Source organism: Atractosteus spatula, chromosome 1 (genome assembly GCF_055471065.1).
Source record: "Atractosteus spatula isolate fAtrSpa1 chromosome 1, fAtrSpa1.hap1, whole genome shotgun sequence".
Classification (NCBI taxonomy): Eukaryota; Metazoa; Chordata; class Actinopteri; order Semionotiformes; family Lepisosteidae; genus Atractosteus; species Atractosteus spatula.
This window is the reverse complement of record NC_142706.1, coordinates 13,054,738-13,075,296: the sequence shown is the minus strand read 5'-3', so window position 1 is coordinate 13,075,296 and position 20,559 is coordinate 13,054,738. Positions and strand designations below refer to the sequence as shown.

Here is a 20,559-nt window from a genome sequence, read left to right as displayed (position 1 = left end):
ACTGCAAAAACTGCGATGGGAGGGATTTTGGCGTCGCGGCACAGCCAACGTATAGCTGCTAAACCTTAACGCTCAAAGGCAATGGGTTTGTATCCAACTTGTATTAATTCCAGCATCTGCTCCTCGTGGAAACATGATCCAGGAATAAAGAATGTTTAATGTCGGTATAGATGGAAGAACATCAAGACCCTGTTCAAAGAACCTAGAAGATTTCGATTCTGTGCGCAGCGTGCTTCTCTACAGGTCAGTGTACCTTGGTCCTCTTCTCCAACAACTGTAACTTGGCATTTGGGGAAGTAATGAATTTTAACCATATATGTTACATTTAACAGAGAACAGATTGTACAGTAGATGTGGGGAGAAAGTGCGCGTAGTTTCTGTATTCATGTACTTTTCAATGAATGCTTGGGGATTAAGGTCTTGCTTGGTGCAACATAGTTGTTAAGTATTGTATTCGCATTCAAAAAACAGTCACGTTACTTGCGTTGTTTACATAAGACATGAAGCTAGTTTGACATAATTCAAGATAGAAACAGTATTTCCTTTTTCTGATAATACAGTATTTGACCAAGTTGTAATGGGTGGCAACGATGATCAAGATACTTTTATTTTTAAACGTTTAGCATTTGCAGCTGGAAAGCATCTACAGAACCTTTTCTGTGCCTGACGTGTGTTTTAAAGCGTAATGATATTATCGGATTTATTTTAACTTTGCCTTCTCTTACTGTAAAACCATAGGGAAACCAAAACATCGCCGTCCGTTACTGTTAGCTTTCTCAAGGAAATATACTGTACATTTTCATCAGGGGGAATTTGCTGCCAAATGGCCAAAGTTTTATTGAGATGTAAAAAGAAACATTTCACTTGTATTTTGCCGTACACATTAAGTGTTCTTTATACATTAAGAACACCAATGTAACCATCCAGTTTAGTCCATAGAAACCCTTCAAAAGACAACCGCAAGTGGTAGCATTAGACGTTAAGCAAGAAATACATCTACTCTGTCGAAACTAGTATTAGGCTTTACAGCACTGTGGCCATCCACGCCTCTGGCGTCAGGCCAACGGTGAGGTTACCAAGAAGATAAGTAGCAAACTGTCAACCGTGGTAAGCACACACCTCGCATTCAAGCATAATTAAATAGCTGATATGATAAAAGTTTTACCGCATTGACCAAAAAATTGAATATTTTGCAACACCCTTTTAATCTTTTAAGAAAATAAATTTTAGATAACGATTTTTAAACAATATTTTCTTAATGATGTTAAGCCAAATTTATTACAAAGTTTACTTCAACTTTCACAATATTTCATTATTATTATTTTAATGTTAGTACGTTACTCCCAAACTAAATAAAAGCAACCGATTAAAATAATCTTTTTATGATTTTGAAATATATGTACAGTACAAATAACACAGATTGTTAAATAGGACAGACAGCTAAGTACACACAATTGTATATACTTGTGTGTATACTCAGTGTCACAAACGCATAACTAAGGAAATGGCTTTGCTGCAATTTGTTATTTTATTGCCGAAACCTATCCATTCACACCTGTGTAACCTGCCTCTGTGCTTGTCAAGGCTTCCTTGTGCCTATGGCAACCCCGCTGCTAGCCAATCAGAAAGGCAGCATTCCTGTCACATGACTCAAACTAACCCGTATGCGGGACAATATGGCGAAGTGTTAGTTGTCAACGTGAGAACCTAACGTACTGTAGATAGTTTAGAGAAAGCTCGGTATGCGTTACTATAACGAGTTAATGCGTATCAGAAGATGAATTCCCAGGTTCGAGATTTCCAGCGATCCTCCGAGTCTCCTTTCACCCCCGGTCCATACAGAGAACAACAACCGGAGGACGACGAAGGCAGCTATGAGAGTGACACTACATCAAGTTACAGCCCTTCCGATTACTCAGAGTGAGATACCGTCACAACGTAGCAAAAATAAATCCTGATGAAAATAACGAACTGAATTACGAGTTGAAATCTGAAAATATGCTTAGATGTTTTGTTGTAGTGTAATTGTGAATAATATTTACTACAGAGTTCGGCTTAAGTATTTCTATGCTGCCAACTACTGATAACGTCTTTTATTAGTTTTTTTAACATAAAGTATACCGTGTCATGAGCTTTAAAAAGCAGACGATACAAAATAGTTGCAATAATAATGTACAGCGAGTTACTGGTATGACAGTGTAAATTCTAGAGTCCTCACTCAGAAAGGTAGTACTATCAGAATAATACTAGTACAGGTTAATCTAAGTACTGTAACACTAAAATATGGCATTAAGTGAGCCTGGATTGATGGCATTCGTGGATATTTATACGTCACACTGTAATATTAAAACTGTGTTATTGGAATAACTTAGGTATTGTATTTGTTTTTCATTACTGTGACATCTTCCTTGAAATTGGAAATAAAATGAAGTTAATTGAGTTTGAGTTTCTAAATTTAGTTTTTAATTTCTAAATTTATCAGGTACAAGGATGAGGCCTTTAAATATGAGATTCAGGTTTAAGACACTAACTTAATTTGTGTTAATAAAGTTTTAGAAACCGGTAAAGAAGGGTTTTCTCTTGTGTGACGACTTAAGATGATTCTTAGATATGCACGGTTCAGATAAATTCCCAGAATGAAATTTGAGTCCAGTATGATTAAAGCTCGGTTGTATAAAAATTTCATTTGTACTACAGTGTTTTCTCTCCATCTTGCACTATCGTCTCCTTTCCTGGCTTATGAGAAACTACAGCAGAACACGCACAATTTGTGGTGGTTTTTTAAATTTTTGTTATTTTTGAGAAAAAAAACAGCTGAACCATCTTTAAAAGCGCCCCCCTTTTCTCTGCTTCTTTGAGCAGCCTTCCCCATTGAGTGTTTAAAGTACTTCTGTCTGTGTCTTGACTATCAGAATTTCCCAGAATTTCAGTTCTGTGACCTTCAAACCCTCAGTTCTGTGACCTTCAAACCAATGGGCAGTGCTTGTGTTAATAGCTCTGGTGTTCCAGTCCTTGCGGTGGGACCTTTTGTCTTGTTACCAGTCTCTGTTTCTGTCATGTGATTTCTCTGAACAATTCCCTTAGTCTTTGTCATTAGTGCTGTTGCATCTTCATCTGGTGCTGCTGCTTTCCAACTCGCTGAGTTCTCCTGTCGTGGTTGTTGGCTCTGCTGTGACGTCTGGGATGCTGCAATGTTAAAGCTTTCAGCAGGTATCCTACTGCTGGTTCTGTCTCTTCCATTAGTTCTCCTCTTTCATTTCTTCCAGGCACTGGTACACGAGCTATAATTAGATCTGTCCCACCTGAGCACCTGCCGTCCTCACTGCAAGGTCTTTCCTTCCTGCTGGTTCCTCTCTCTGTAGTTCTTGGATACCCTCATTAGCATGGCCCTGCTTTTTGTCTGTCTCTCATCCACACATGGCCTGAATCATCTCCTTCACTTTGCTGGTATAGGGGCTCTCTGATCTCGCTCCGTGTGGCCTTGTCTTCCTGTGTATATTCATTTGGATTTGTCCTTTAAATGTCATGTTTTCTTAGTTGAAAGTAGGGTGGGGATTTTACTGAGGGCAGCAGAAATCATTATGCCACCTGCTGTTGTTACATGTCCTACTGTAGGAGTGCTGTTTGCTAATGATCGTGTTTGTTGGCCTTCCTAGCCAGGTAAAAAAAGCTTGAGGTTCTGCAAGGTAGGGGACAGCTATTACTAGAAGGGCAGGAAACAAGAATACAGTGCACCACTTGAGCCATCGGTTATTGAGGTGATCATGTACTGTACATAGGATAATGTGTCATCTGAATAGTGAATTGTTGAACTACAGCTCCGAAGCACCAAAGACAAATGGAATGAACTGGTACTGGACACCAAACAGTGTGAACAATTTCTGTGTGCCTCTGTGACCTAGTAACTTCTGTAAGCTTCAGTGCACTAAGTTTTCTCTGGGAGCTAATTGATTGAAATCCTGGTGGCTTCAAGCGTTTTGGGCATCTCGGAGTCTGCTTTTACTTTTTACTTTTTTGTTATGAGTGTAAATAAGAGAAAATTAAGGGGTTAGAAGGGCTGTGATGAGCAGAGGGGCAGCTGTACAAACTTAATTTAAGCCTGACCTAACTGATCTTGGTGGGCTCAGACATTTAACAGCTTTTTATCTGCTTGAGTCCTCTGGGTAAAGGCGACTATGATGTTCGTGTGATCAGAGAATGTCTCGTGATTTTCAGTCTTCTAGGCTTCTACAGAATAGGTGCAAAAATATACAGTACCAGTCAAAAAATTGAGTACACCTCCTTGAAACCAGGTTTTTCATGATTATCTGTGCTTTAAACGGTATAAACCTGTCTATAAAACACTTAATATTTAATTACATGAGATGTGTACTTATAATCTGAAGTGAACTGCATTGAAAATGTGAATTTTTGATTTTCAATAAAATGAATACCCAGAGCAGGCGGATTTCAGTCTGAAGCCCAGGTTAGTTTAAAGTCAGAAATGTGTATAACATGGTGTTAGAACACTAAAATAAGTTTAAAATTGTCTTTGTTAACTCACAGTTAACTAGCATGTTACCTCATTGACCTTTTGTCACCAATTATTGGTAAACAGGTGAGGGTTCACGATTACTATAAATATAGGGAGCATGGGCAAAAGTCTGTAATTCCAATCTATAATTACTTTGAGAAATGAAGGTCAATCTTTAAGACAAATTGCAAGAACTTTGCAAGTGTCAGTAGCTGCCGTGGCCAAGACTATCAAACGATATGAAGAAACCGGCACTCGTGAGGATGGAAAAAGGTCAGGCAGGCCAAAGGTGACCTTGGAATCCAAGAATAAGTTCATTAGAGTCACAAGTCTGCGAAACCAGTGGCTAACTGCTGAGCTCAATGCAACTAGAAGTACAGATGTGTCAACATCAACTGTTCAGAGGAGGTTGCGTGGAGTTGGCCTACCAGGAAGAATTGCTGCAAGGAAACCATTGTTAACAGTGCAGAATGAGAGGAAGACACACAAAAACACAGAAACTGGACCTTTGAGGCCAGTTTCATGCAACCTCCGATGAAAATAAAGAAAATATGTTTCAGCATCACGTTTAAGTTGTTCCAAGAATCTGGAACTAGCTACTCAGGCTGTCACAACAGCTGCCCTTGACTTCTTTCAGAAATGGCCTTAATGCGATTCTCAGATCAGTTAGCTACTAGCAAATGGCCTCCTCTCGATTGTAATCTTTATATTCTTTTAGTCATTTCTTGCTTTCTGATTCTCCTGGCTGGTCTTGATTTGCAAATGCCAGAGGCTACAGCTTCGACCCCATGTCGTAAACCGTATCAGTTTCAACTTTCTTGTGTGACAAATCATGCTTTGAGCAAGGGATTGATGTTGGCTCTATCTTCTCAAAACTTCTCACTTTAAAAAAGATCACTTTAAAAAGATCATCTGTGCTTAATTTAACATGGAGTTTAAATAAATTGAATTACTGTAGAGAGCAAATGTAAAAAAGAGCTACTGTACTGCGTCCTGCAGCTTTCATTCAGTGTCTAATGCAAAAAAAGCCCTCTGTTTCCAATTTGGAAAGTGAACCTTCATAAATAATTATATGCCATTCACCATCTTTATAAAATTTATGGATGTGGTTTCAAGTGCTCTTTACCACAGGAGTGGCGTGGCTTAATTTTAAGAAAGACAAATGTCTGCCTAGATTTTTGGTTTTCTTTTTGCAAAGCTAGAACATTTTATTTTAGGGGGTGGAGACTACCTTTTTCTCATCTCTTGCCCTCCAGATACATTGTTTTTGACCGTCTTGTGAACGGTGCTTTGCAGACATTTAAGAAAAGCCACACAAAATGGAGTCTAAGATTTATTTTATATATATGTAGAATTGTTTTCTGAATGGATTCTATAGGTAACTTGTAGATATGTCCACGTCACTGTTCATTTATTTACTTTATGATCTAAGGTTAAAAAAGTGAATCCCTCTAATTCAGTTTGATTTAGAGGGAAATCAAATCTGGCAAATCCTGCCAGAATTTGACAACAAATTTGAGTCAATTAGCATCACGGCAGTATCTGATTTTTGGACATTAAGTAGAACAATTTTGTAAGCACTTTGTGAGATCTGCTTGCATGGTTGGAATAGAGGTGGGTACAACTAAATCAAAAGTAGTTCTGACCTGCAAGTTAGCAGGGTTGGGCATTTTATTGATAACCTTAAACCTATTTAACGTGTTTGTCAAGAAGGGAACCCATACACACTTGATAGGATGATTATATCTGTGGACTGCAGCTGGAAAGACGTAGCTGAATACAAAGTCTATACTGTGTTAGCAGTGTGGGTGATACTGAAAAATACTCCGTGAGTTAGAGCTGCAAACCTGAAAATGGAGTATATGAAAACGCAAGCCAGTGGATTACATTCATGTGTTTTATATGACAGCCAGCACTTGAGAACTGAGCATGAAGGACGTCTTCATTCTTTAGCTGGTTTTCTTTATTCATTTCATCAGCCTGGGATGTGGAGTCATAGGTAAGAAGACTGGTCTTGTCTTGGTCTTGAAAAAAATAATTGCCAAACCTCAAAATTGGGTTACTTGTGGCCATAGGAGTTTTTTGGCATATTCTGAAATAAAGTGGTCATTTAACAGAACCCAGTACATGGATACCAGTAGGGACACGGTTTTATACTATAAATGCAGCCTGAATGCTTTTCCCATACTGTATACGAGAACATAAGAAAGCTTAAATGAAGAAGCCATTTGGATGATAGATAATTGAGCCAAGGATATTTTTTAGGAATTTGTCTAGGAAACCTAGGCTTGTATCTGATTGCTCTTTTCTGGACTGATTCCAGGCCAAAAAGTTCTTGTAAACCCAGAAATCCATTCTGCTGCCATCCATAGTTACATCATGAATAAGGTGAGCACGTTCCAGAGGTGACCATGCAGGCCCAGGCTAGATGAGGTGGTGTTATTTTCAGCATCTGCAGTTCCTTTCTTTCTCCAGACTTTCAGTCGTTTTGGTACCAGTTTGGTAGAGGTGTATCTTGGTCCCATCATTAAAACGTGTTCGATAACTTTCCTTTGCTGATCTTTGTACCTAACAGCACATTTTGAAGCATGATGGAGGTAGTCATGGCCTGGACATGCTTGGCTGTCTTTGGAACTGGCTCACTCCTCTTTATAGATGATGTAACTAATAATGACAGCAGCAGAATGAATTTCAAAGTTTTTGCAGAAGCGTATGGGCTTCATATTGAGAAATAAATGCTTCTCTTCACGGTGGTGCCTTACTATGCGGCATGACAGCGACCCAAACTAAATGGACTATGGAACCAGTAGAAAAAAAAAGAGGAGTTCATCAGTAGAAAAAAACAATGGAAAATCTTAGACTGGCCAACTCAATCTCCAGATGTAAATCTAATTGAGCGTGCATTTTACATGGCAGTCTTTAAGATTTTCCAGGATTATCCCAAGAACAGTCAAGAACTCAAAGTGATTGTGGCAAGTGGTTGCACAGAGTGTTTAGCTCAGTGGGTCACATACTTCATGCAGTTATTGGTTCAAAGGGATCCACAACCAAATTCTGAAACTGACTTAAAGTGAATCTGTCCCAAATACTTATTGACACTTGAAATTGAAAGATGAACATAAAATGTTTTTGTTCCATTCTGATTAAATGTATGCATGGAATTACTTAAGAAAATGTGTAATGTCATTTATATAAACTGCATGATCAAAGACACCAATTGATTTAGTCTGAAGCAAAAATAAAATAATCAGTGGAGGGCACTGAAATTTTTTCCTTTCCCCGGCTTCCTCCGACTTCATACATTGTTCTAATTTTCTAACTAATGTAACTGTATTAGAAAAGCTACTGTTTCCTAATTGTTATTGCTAAGGCAACACTGTAAATTATCGATCGTGCCAATGAAGTGTTATAAGGTGGTGCAGAAGCTGCTAAATAGTGCAGAGTTAGGGCATGGTGGAACACTGCTGCTTGTAGTGTTGTCATGTCATGGCATTTGCCAAACTGCTTCATAAGTGGGAAGCCGGAGCCTACCCGGCAAGCAACGAGCGCAAGGCAGGGTACACCCTGGACGGGACGCCAGTCCATCGCAGGGCAAGTGCAAGCCAATCACACATGGGGACAATTTGGAGGCCACGGTAAAGGCCCAGGGGGGAAATTTGGCCTGGACACCAGGATAACACTCTACTCTTATTGAGAAGTGCCCGGGAATCTTTAATGACCAATGAGAGTCAGGACCTCGGTTTAACGTCTCATCCGAAAGGCGGCTTGTAGTCTTGTGTCTTTGCGAATCTGTAAAAGGGCTTCCAATATTGTACCCACCTGGATTCGTTGTTTGATTTGACATCAGACCAACTATTCTACATATTGAGGGCTGACGATCCTGGCCTAGGTGTAATTAAGGTTATATACTCTCCGATGTTGCCTCCTGATTTCTGGCTGTTCTCTCTGTGGCAGTGACCTGGAACCTGAATGGCTGGATGATGTCCAGAAGAATGGGGAGCTCTTCTATTTGGAGCTGAGTGAGGGAGAAGAGGAGGTCGCTCTCGCCCAGTCCGGCGCCGCGCAAGTCCCTGCCGCCAACCATGTGCGTTTCAGCGACAAGGAAGCCGAGATCATCACGGACGGCAGGAGGCGCAGGGAGGGGGCGAAGCTGGAGCCGAAACTGAAACGGCTGGCCAAGATCCTGAGGAGAAAACACCTCTCCCGGAGGTGGACGGACGATGATAAAGGACCTTCTGGCTGCCAGAACGCAAGCCAGTCCTCCCAGCCGGCTTCGATTCTCAAGAACCAGTCCAATCAGAGGCTGGGGGTTTTCATGCAGCAGCAGCTGAAGGATGTCTGCGTTTATGTGAACCCTAAGAGGTTGGGGAACCTGTTATCGACGGAGGGGAGTCGTCTGCTGGAGTCCTTGCTGGGGATTGTTTGTCATCCTTCTTGGGCCAGAAAGGTAGTCGGTAAAGGAGAGGAGCCAGAAGCAGCCTGTGCTGAAGAAAGGCTTGCTGTGCACGGACTGGTGCCAGGCAGTCCAGCAATTAAATGTGGACAGATTCTGATAGGTAAGTAAAGCGGTCTACTGTCTGTGAGGTCCTATAAAAGTCTTACAGACCTATTTCCATGGACAATGTGATACATTGTCCATGGAATATCACTGGTGGGGGTGGCAGTCCTGTCACTGCAGTATTGTCTTATTGTATCTTGTGTGTAATGACTACAACGGGTGTCCCAGTTCTGGTCCTGGTGAGCCACACACCAGCTGGTTTTCATCCCAGCCCTCCTTAATTAGATAATTGAAGCCTTACTTGATCTAAGAAGTTGCTTCAATTTAATATTTGCATTTTGTTTCTAGTTGCGAGTTTGGGATTTTTTTTTTCCACATGCAAAATACAATGGTTAAAGCTCCAGCATATGTAAGAGCTCGGAACAAAGAGCTCAAATGAATTTTATTATTATTACTTCAATGAAGGGTTTGGTTGTGTAACTGAGGACTCGAGTGGCACAAAAGGCAACAGGTGTGGGTGTCACCAGGACCAGGATTGGGAACGTTGGTGTAGAGTTATTAAAATATATGACATTTTCAAATTTTTGTTCCATTATTTTTCTCTCTGCCTCTAATATTTCGTTTATTATTTTCTGTGTATTTTTAGGTTTATGTCTTTAATCATATTAATTAGTCTTTTAATTTTTCTCATTAAGTGTTGCTATTTATAAATATCACAAACAGTTCTACAGTATGTGTTCGTGTAACGGCTAAGAAACTCTAAGTAGCTTCCAACTTAAAGTAAAATTCAGATGATGTAAAGGCGGAATATAAACCTCATGTATGTTGGGGAATGGTTGTATATTGTTATATTTCTTTGTGGACAAAGTTAAAACTCTGGACATAATACTTTGCTGATCCTTCATTCGTATCTGTGGTTTGTTGCCGAGCAAAAAGTTTCTCCAGTGCTTAAGCACACATGTCACATTTTTTACTTTATAAGTTTACTATTGTTTTTTTTTCATATGCTGTACGAAGAACTGGAATTAATACCAAGAACCGATTTCCAATTGGTGTTTAAAATTTGAGCCTTTTCCTCTGGGGTCCTGCGGAAACAGATAGATTTTGGCGTTGAATGGAAAATCATTTCTGCCTGGGCACAGGCGAAAGAAAAAAGCTGTTTCTGTCTCGGTGCGGACAGATATGAGTGTGTCTGAAAGGCTTTCTTTCAGGGCTTTCTCTGTCTTGCCTCTCGCTTTGTGCTGCCAGTTCTGTGAAGTGGTCTCCTAGAGCTCAGCCACTTCAGCTGTCGGGGAAGAGGCCAACGGCTTGCCAACTGAAATGCTCCGGGAAGCAGGCACATAAGTGAGCATTTAGAGGGCCTCCTGGGGGAAACCCTTGTTCGTGCTTAAACCAGTATCTTGTGTAAATATTTCAGATAAGTAACTGGTAGATTTCTGTGATAAACACCTACCCCCCCCCCCCACCTTAAAATATAAACTACTTTGTGTGCAACTACTTTTTATATCTCAGGATTTATACATTCAATATTGTTATTTAATTTTATTTCATACTTCAGAATGGGTGATTCTGCTGCTGCGTTCTGCACTGCTACAGGTAAATGTATTCAGAAGGTGCAGGTCAGAAGATGTACAAATGAGCAGTTGTGGAGTTTTAGCCATAGAAAGAAACTGCCTGGTTCTTAGGGGCAAAGGTTTATTTTGGCGGTCCTAGGCCAGTGGGAGATCGGACTGATCTATTTGGTTTGGAATATCTCTACCGCTTGTCAGATCTGTGACTTGGTTTATAAAATAATAAACGCAGAACTCTTAGAGGCAGATCCACTGTCTCAAGAGTGTTGATTTCATGCACTATTTGGCTGGAGAAGAAGAGATTCTGGAAACCTTTTCAGGATCCTATGTTGATTTGTACTACAATAGGGAATTATACTTGGGGAAAAATGTATTGTTTCTGCTGTTGGTATCTACCGGGAAATTACTGTCAGTCATGAAATTCATTCCTTTGTTTATCATCTTTGTGAAATGAACTGAAGGTTCAGCTGCCACATGGACCTGTGGAGAGACAACACAGTGTGTGCAGCAGAACTCTGTAGCCACTGTGCAGAGCTTGAAGATTGATGTTTTAGCTTTCATTTAAGCCATAAACCAGGCGTCTACTGTATAAACTTCCAGAGATATTAAAAAAAGGTTTGAGGGGACATAATTCCAGGAGGAAATTGACTCTTTTCCTAGGGGTCATAAAAGGTTAAGAGCTACTTGGAAGTCAAATGGCTTGCGTGGTTCTGCTCTGCTTGTCAACGATATAGGAGTTCTTGTTGAGCAACCAAACCCAGCCAGCTCTTCAGATAGCCCAAACTCTGCTCTGCCAGTCCAGCGCTCCCCTGGGATTCTCAAGCCACAGCCAGCTAGAATATAATTTAAAGCAGAACACACATTATAATAAATGAGTCATGCATCACTGTTCTCCACTTGTATTGACGTGGGGAAATCATATAAGAGAAATACCTTTTCTGCCTTGGTAATTGTCATCATAAATCACAAGGTAAATAAGATACCTCACTGCAGGGCATTACTGCTCAAATAAGTAAGATGTTTCCTTGCTGGGAGGTATTTCTTGAATTTTTCAGTAGCGTCGTGCTGTAGTGCACGTTCAGGATCAAAAGATTGTAAGACGTTTCCGAAGGTTTCCATGCAGGACTGAAAAGGTAGCTAGGCCATTGACTGGGTCCCCAGCCACAGAAGGCAGAATGCTGCCAGGGTCACCTGGAAAGACAGCGGGTAGACGGCCCGAGAGGGAGAAAATCTTCCTGTTTGTCCCACCACCCTCCCCATGATGGTGTGGCTCATGGGGGAGGAGGTGGTCTTAAAATGGCCGAGCTTCAGTCTCTTTGTGTTTCGGACCAAATATTCGTGTAAATAAAGAGCATGTTTTTTTTTTGTCATACCTCTGTGTCCGTTTCCCTTGGACCTGCCTATTGAAAGATAACTTGCCACGCCGCTGTGCCCCCTAGTGGTGTCACACCGTGACAACTCTGTGAAGAATCACGGCTGCGAAGTGTTCGGCCAGACGATGGCTTTCATACTTTGGCCATACCTTGGCCTTGTATGTGACCTCAACTGAGATGAATCCCTACAGTGGGATTTCCTTCTAATCTTACCATCTGCTTCAACAATGTAGGATCACGGTCTGATTGCGGAATGACTGCTGTTCATGTACATTTTTAGTGTTCAAATATCATGGCTATAATGGATATCTTATCATGGAATGCCATGTTACTCCACACAAGTGCAACAGTGATACATTTTTTACTCTTCCAAAATGTCCAGACAGACCTGCAGATTAGTGGTGTCAGGTCTTGCCTAAACACAGCAGAAAACAATATTTCAACTCCTGCTTTTCTCATGATGTGAAATGTGAGAGTTGTTGGAGGATTCCATGCCCCCTGAAGACCCCGTTTTCTCTTCTTGCAGGAGATGTTCTCGTAGCGGTCAACGATGTCGATGTCACGTCAGAGAATATTGAAAGGGTCCTGTCCTGCATCCCAGGGCCTACACAGGTATGAAACTGTGTTCTCGGTACAGAACCCTACACAGCTGACATCCTGCCGGTGCCGTTACTAGAGGAATACAGTGAAAGTCCCAGAATCATGAAAAATAAACTTGCAAGACTTTTAACTACCCTCCTAAGAAAGATTCTGCACAGTTTCACAACTGAGGGGCTCAGTTTACGTTTCAGAGAAAATTGCCTTCTTCCATTCCCTTTAAGGTGTTCGCTGAATGAAGCCCTTTGTTGTTCCAAAAAATATTTTTACATGATATAACGGGCTATGATGGTGTTTTTTTTAAAAAATCAAGCACTTTAGAACAACAGATCTAAGCAGTTAAGCTTAGAACTTAGAAATTGACTACTCAGTTTAATCATAAATCTTCCTTTTTCGTGAGAGTAAGATCTTCTGCTTACTAAAGTTTAATATGAGGTTTCTCCACATTTGTAACTTTTCCTGTGAGATTACTGAAAGAGAATGGTCCTTATTTTCCTTAAGGATGTGTCACTGTGTCATTGTATTAAACAGACATCCATCTACTCCTTTTCAGTAACTGCTTTATCCTTTAAAGGATGTGGTGAACTGTGGAGTCTAACCTAGCAGGCAGGGGGAGGAAGGCAGTACACCTTCGATGAGACACCTTCACATTGCAGGACAAAGACATGCACTCACATGTATATACTGGAGAGTGGAAAATGTACAAATTCTAATCATGTAAAAATGTACTAGACCAAGAGTTTGAAGAATTTTTAGGCTGATGAATCCCTTATTAAGAAAACGTTCTAAAGGTGGACTGAAAAGAAAAAGTAAATCAAACTATAACTTCTGATTCTCATAAAGAATCATATAGGAATTAACAAGCATATCTGTGAATGAAATCTGACACTACTGTGTGAGTGTTCCAGTTGACAGGTAATCATTGCAAGGAAATGCTGGACAACATTTTTCTTAGATGTTTATTTCCAATGGATATTCGGAAATGTAGCTCTTATGCTTGATCAGACTTGGGATACCACGTCTTAGCACTGCTACTTTCTGTCATTGCAGTCACTGGGTGTGACAGTAGATGTCACATGACTGCCTGTACAAGTTTTCATTTCTGCTGTGAATACTTTTGGTTTCCCATCGGGAATGCATTGCGTTTTTTGTGTGTTTTTGTCCTTTGATCTAAAAAAAAAAGTCCAGACTACACAGTAGACTACAGAGGAAAATGGGGGAATAAAACAAAGGATATTTTTGATGGGGACTTTATGATCGCGTAAATTATATACATAGTTCTTAAAATTCTGCAGATTTTATCTTCAGTCCTAACCACTGAAACCGTAGCGGCCAAAGTTCTCAGCAATTAAAAGGTCCTCTAAATGTAATGTGGTTATTTAGATGAGCAGTTCTGAATTGCGCTGCCTACAGAGGGAACAAGGCAAGAGTGAATTTGCAGGCACTGAACTTTTTTAATATGCTCTAAGTAGGTTCGTAAATCACAGTGTTAAAGAAAGCAGTGTCTATAACTTGCTTGTTCCTTGCTATTAAATGTGATGGAAATAGTCACATTTGTCTTTGCCATCATAAGAATCCAAAATATTCATGAGGGACTCAAGACTGCTCCTTAAGAAGTGTTTAAGCTGACTAGTTATGAGAGCATCCTAAATTTCTGCTGGCATACACTGACTCACTTGTGCTTTGAAAGATGCAAGCAGTGTTCCTTCACTTTTTCTACACATAGTCTTAAGACACAATCACCGTGTTCTTGCAGGAAGTCAGTGAAAAATGCACAGACATTATGTAAAAGGGTTGGGAGTGCGTGCTCATAGGGGCACGTCTTTAGCAAAAGAGAGGAGGACTGAACTGTCCGTAAGAGAAGGGCATAAGGAATATTATAGACATAAAGAACAAAATTTGCCAGTGGGTATTCGTGCTTCTAGTTTTCTTCCCCCGACCTCTCCTATGACACAAAGATACAAGTTTAGGTTTTGTTACACAAAATTTATATTTTTTTAAATGCTACGTAATCCAGAAGGTAAGTGAAAACTGTTATAATGATGGCTAACAGGGAAAATAGACCCAATTTACTTTAAGTATAAGCTGTTTTGCTGAGTATAAACAAGAACACAGTAGATAGTCACAGTAAGCAAGTATGACACGTAAACTTCGCTGTGTGTAGCCCACAGCAATTTATGAAGCAGCAACTAACCTGGTGTTAATAAGGATTGACATTGTGTTCCTCATCCATAAAGCCCTTCTTCAATAAAGGGTCTTAAAGTCAGTGGTAAAAATAAAATAGCAAAAATGAGCTTATGAAACGTTGCTGTTAAACTGGGTCAGGGAAGAGAAGAGTCAGTGGTTCAGTTGAGGGAAATCTAATCATTAAGTAACGCCAGAGTTAGTTGGGGAAAAACATACAGTACATTATTTGTCCTGCTGCAGATGTACCTCTCTTCCATCAGAATGAAGGGGACTCTACAGTAACAAGTACCTTTCTGTCAAACAGGGCAAGAATTTTGCTCATCTCCGCCAGCTCATCATACCCGAGCTTCGCCAAAGCGAATGTGCTGAGCAGACGAGAATAAACGGCTGTCATTCACAAGCAAGCGTCGCGGAGTTTGTGGCCATGCAGAACTCTTGTCAAACAACCAACAGCTTCAGGAGACGGACATTCTCTTTTAGTTGGTTTTATAAACCTTAAGCATAGACAGATTTTTTTCATCTTTACAGCTGCAATCTCTGTCTGTGTCTCCATTTACTCCATAAAAGGGGGTTTTAAAATTATACGGTGCGCAGTGACTAATCCAGTCATGGCAAAAAACTACAGCTGTAGCGGCACGATTAGAAAACCACAGGAAGAGCACAATTATGTTGCAGCATTGTCAGCGCAATTGATCAGAAGGCGCAACCAAATTGTGCATTCAAAAGATGCAAAGGGTATAATGTTTTTTGTTCTGTATCTTTGCAACCCGCTTTTTACACTGAAAGTCTCTGTAAATAGGAGCACAAGATCTTGCAGTGAGGGGATGAGATATTGAAAGGGGGATGCGAGATGCTGCTCTTTTATGATGTAGTACAAATCAGTGTTAATTTTTTGAAGTGGTGTGCTCCGTGCTCTTGTGTCTCTGGATGCCTTACCTGCCATTTTGAACTTTTTCCCAGGTTTTTTTTCTAACTTCTTTCCTATATGGGCATTTGCCAGCTGACTTGTTAACCACCCCCTTACAGTATGTGCTGCCCCAGGAGGGAAGGAAATAATTGTTGTTAAGAGCGAGGAAATGTTGTTTGAATTAGTGAACCCCAGCCTCCTCCCGTATCATTAAGATCATTAATTTTGCTTGGGTATTTCAACATGCAAGGCCCAAACACTGATTAGTGTTTAATGTTGCTGTGTGCTCTGGTAAGTGGTTGCTGAGAAACAGTGAAAGCAAAATCCTCTAACTCCAGAACAACTGTCCTCTGATGCTTTTAAATGCACTGTCCTTGGATACGAGGCATACACTATGTGCTTGCCTCGTTATAGTAATTAACAGTACAGGATGTATCACTGCAGTTATTTTTATTGTAACAGCTGATTGTTTAATTGGTCAGGTTTCAGGTAAAAAATGTGAAACCTTTATCACTTTTCTAAGGAGAGTTAGAAACTAAAAAGCACTCACAGGTTATGAATGGTAGTGTCACTAGTACTGTAAATGTGGTTAGGTGTTAAATGAAAGTGAATTTAAAATGTTTGCCATGTTGTAGCTGGAAATACAGGTGTACATTGCTCTTGCAGCTCCTAATTCTCAATTTTGAGAACGGCCAGTAACCAGCTGTCTTTCTTATTAAAAGTTTGCTTGTTGCAGGTAGCACACAATGGATGATTTTAAAAGCCCATGTATTGTGTTAAAGTAAGGTTGTGTCATTTCGTTACTTTTGTACGATGTGGATCGGAACTGTTACGTTTCTTTTTCTGTTTCTTTTTTCCCGTCTTAGTGTTTGGAAATTCAAGAAGTAGTTCCATATGTCAGTACATAAAAATTGCCGTCTATTAAGAACCATGATATCATGGTGCATCTGGCCCCTGCTATTATCTCCCATCTGGCGCTGTGCAAAAGTAGAAATTAATGCAGCTTCCTTGGTTTGATGCTGACCATTTTCAAGGATCGGATGATCAAGGGTGAGTGAGTCTGCAGAGGAGAGTGACAGCTGAAACCATTGCAGGGAAGCCTTTAATGACAGGCTCCCATTTTAACTCTCAAGGATGGAAAGAGCCCAGAGGCGAGGGCTTAGTCAAAGTCCAAATGCGCACGGCTCGTGCACGTCAGTAGTGGTCAGCCAAGAGGATGGGAAAACTGGAGGTCGAACGTTGCGCGATTTTCAAGTTACCTTGGCTGCGCTTGCTGGAGTGTGAAGTGCTGGCAGGTCCACTTACATGTCCTGCGCTGACATTTGAGCCTGGCAATTGCATGACTGCACGGAAGGGGCCGGCTGAGCATCTCTCTGGCAAGGGTTGTACAGTATATGCGTTTGCTGAGCAAGCTAATTTTCCCTCGACTCAGACAGCTTTATTACAGTATGGAGGATAAGACACTGGTGTGGCGCTTTGTCCAGCTGTGGCTAAGAGGTTTTACTTTTTTTTAAAAATGTTTGCAGTTCAGTATTTACTGGGACATTTCATAAAGCTGAAACGGCCATATTAACAATGGAACAGTTATTTGGCATCATTCTATCATCCATTAATTCATTATTTTATGAGCCAGCAGCCCTGGTGCCCTCATTAAAACCCATTGCCTATATTTCTCATGCATAAATGTCTGTCCCTGACCAAACCAGTCAGTAAGCATTTGTAACACTGCTTAGAAATCTGTTTACCAAATCCTCTCACAATAGCTATCACTTTTCAGTAATCCTTGTGCTCTAGCATACATGTGTATTGCATAAAGCTATGCAATATGCAGACCTTGTATCATCCCTAGCCTCTATTCGTAGGAAACAGGGCTATGTACAATGTGTTATCATTCTAAATATCAGGGCTGTTTTGTTTGTATACATACAAGCTTGCGTTTTTCCTGGTTTAGTGAGTGTATACTACTTCTAAATTTTAACAAGGTACAGTAATCCCAAATTACTGCTTTTCATAACAGACATCAAAGCCTGCCTCACTCAGCTCGTGCCATTGATTGCATGTTTCAAAATGTGTACAAATTACAATAGTAACATCTTGGTTTATTTATTTTTTTAGCTGCATAAATTTGGGAACTTTGATATAATGAAAGTATCCAGGAAGTTTGGGACCAGCTATCCAGCCCTGTTGATGAAGCCAAGACCCTAGTTTCTTTTAAGAAAAAGGTGGAGATTCTTGCTTCAATTAGCTATAAACTAATAAGTAAGGATAGGCATATAGGCTTAATACTACTAGATGGGCAGAATGTCTTCCTCTAGTTTATGTTATTAATTACACTTCCTAAATGACGTGAACTCTTTTTCCCGAATGAATCACAAATGGAAAATATTTTTTTTTATATTTATACTGAAAATGTTTATTTGTTGCTCTCTTGCCAGCCCGGAAATTAAGAACACATGAGGAAAGTTCCGGCATGCATCTGAAATGAGCAAAGTTATTCTTATTTCAAATCGCTAAAAGAGTTTTTGTTATAATCCGTGCCACTGCTTGTTCATCTGTTCATCTCTGCTTGGCGATGTGTTCATCACTTTCATTTATTTTATCAGGACTTCAGTGACACAGTTCCAAAATATATTTTTCTTGAGTCAAGAAGTCAGGTGTCTTTTTCTCTTTTCCTTTTGTAAATCAAACGTGCTGCAGTGTGAAATATCCTAATCAAATACCAGTGGCCGTGTTTAAATAGGATAGAAGTGGAAACCATGGGGCTTTTCATTTTAAACTGAGAGCTACTATAGAGGCACTTCTTTACTCAAAGGGTTGGGGGAATGTGAAACAAGCTAACCAGCCATGTTATGAAGTCAATAACCTGGTTTCTTTCAAGAAACAGCTGGATGAGATCCTTGGATCAGTAAACTACTAAATACCAAATGGGCTAGAAAGCCTGTTGCCTCCTATTGTGTAAGGTTTCTTATCATCTGTTCTTGACACGAAGAACAGTGGAAGGTGCTACATGCTCTCAACATGATCACTGTCTGTGATACATACACATACTGTATAGCGCCTTGTACACAGCTGCACAAAGCCATCTGCTTGTCGTTGTCTGCAGGAATGTACTCCCAAGGCCTCTTTGCCCGTGTACTGGATTTCACTGTTTCACGGGAAGGAACGTTTCTACATAAGAGATTGTAGAAGTCTGGAACAAACATCCCAACCATGTTGTCTGTAGTGTGTATTTGCTTCTTACAAGAAATGGCTTATCACCTAGTTACTAAAATCGAAATGAGCCGCTGAATGTGTGCCTAATGGCATCTTCTCATTTGCAGACTTTCTTATGTTTATCATGTGATTCACCTACCCCAGGTACAAATGCACCTCAGCGTGGCTTTTTCTTCCCAACTCATCAAAAGACGTTGCACAAACAAAATGAAGGAAACGTTTACACCAAAAATCTGACTGTGTTGAATTGTTTTTTTACTCAGGTGAAGCTAACGTTTGAGACCGCCTCCTTCGATGCTGAAGGGACCGACTCCGAGCATCTCAACAGTAAACCGTCGCAACCTGTGAGCAACCTGGTCAAGCTTTTGTGGGGTGAAGATGCCGTGGAACTCCAGATGTCTATCGACAACATTCCTCACATAGTAATGTACCTGTCCCTCAAACTGGACTCAGAGTCTCCGAAAGAGGAAGTAGGTCTAATGGTCTGATAGATCTCATTTTCTACCAAAGCCTCCTGTTTGTGGTTTTCTGCGTATCGTCTGCTTGTCTCAGTACGATTCTGTGCAAAAGCCCTGAACACTTGCTTAGTACAAGAAGAAGTATTTCAGTCTGAAGACTCAGCTCACTGCTGCTGACAAGTACAGTAGGTGTCTCAGCGTCTCTCTGCATAATACACAGCCTGGCTAAAGACGCCTCCATAGTAGACTTTCATTCTTAGGTCGTTCTTCGGGATTATTGTGTGTGTTGAAATTATGCTTAGAGGGCTATAGAAAAAAAGATCAAAACCAAACAAAAAATCCGTAACATAACACATTTTTTCTGTGTTTATTTTATTACTTGGCATTGCTAGTTTTCTCAAGCTGCCAATTGCCACACTCTCCAGTGTGAACTATAAAAAAAGATGAGAAGCAGAGCCTTAGGCTGCAGGTGAAATTGTGTGTTACAAGGAGCATTTGATGCTGCGCATATAATTTTAAGAACTGCAGCGCTCTTTTGTGAAACCTCTAAGGTCACGCCACCATTATAACTAATGTAAAATAGAAATCTTGCATCATAAGTATTGCATGTCCGTTTGAGTTTGATGAGCTAGCAGCTGGTAAATGTATATAATTGAGTCCAGTTCATTTCTTAGCCTCAGTGTATTTTGTTTCTTGGTGGCACAAATTAATCTGCTTTGCTTACCATGCAAGCATGTTAAATGAATTTAAATTGAAAGTCTCTCCGTAATTTGATTTCCACTGTGCTATGGCCATGTTTTACAGCATCTTAGAAAAACAGACTTGCAAAGTCTTTAAGACTTGTTATTTCCTGTACCGATGTGTCTTTTATTTTTTTAATTAAGATTTTGCCAAGTTTTTTTTTTATTTTCTCTGCGCCGAAACGGTGCTGTTATTGGAGCCAAAGAATTAAGGACATTCTTTGTTCAAGTCTTCATGATTTGAAATCTAGGTTAATGAGACGGAGGGAAATCGCACAACAGGGAGCTGAGAGATAATTTCTCTTGAGAACGTTCTTTAGGCCATTTTCCTCTAAAAATGTTTTACTTAAGGGACAGTTTTGTCATTAACATTCCATGTCTGTGTTTGTCAGCAACATAAAAAGCCAGTCTGCAAAGCTCGGGGAAGACCTGTGCTGTGCTTCTTTCAAACAGACCGTTTGTTTTGCTTCTTGTTTCCTTGGTTGTGAAGCTGGGTCGCTGG

The 20,559-nt window shown here is 40.3% G+C and overlaps 1 protein-coding gene across 1 annotated transcript in view; it reads left to right on the top strand.

Moving 5' to 3' along the window:
- Positions 1–1,701: 1,701 nt before the first annotated feature.
- Positions 1,702–20,559, top strand: part of intu (inturned planar cell polarity protein) — a 30,829-nt gene continuing 11,971 nt past the window's right edge. Inside the window, exons 1-4 of the mRNA XM_088922944.1 lie at positions 1,702–1,920; positions 8,468–9,069; positions 12,482–12,567; positions 19,123–19,329. Of these exons, the coding sequence (XP_088779070.1) occupies positions 1,778–1,920; positions 8,468–9,069; positions 12,482–12,567; positions 19,123–19,329 (1,038 nt within the window). The 5' untranslated portion in view covers positions 1,702–1,777. The remainder of the gene's footprint in view (positions 1,921–8,467; positions 9,070–12,481; positions 12,568–19,122; positions 19,330–20,559) is intronic.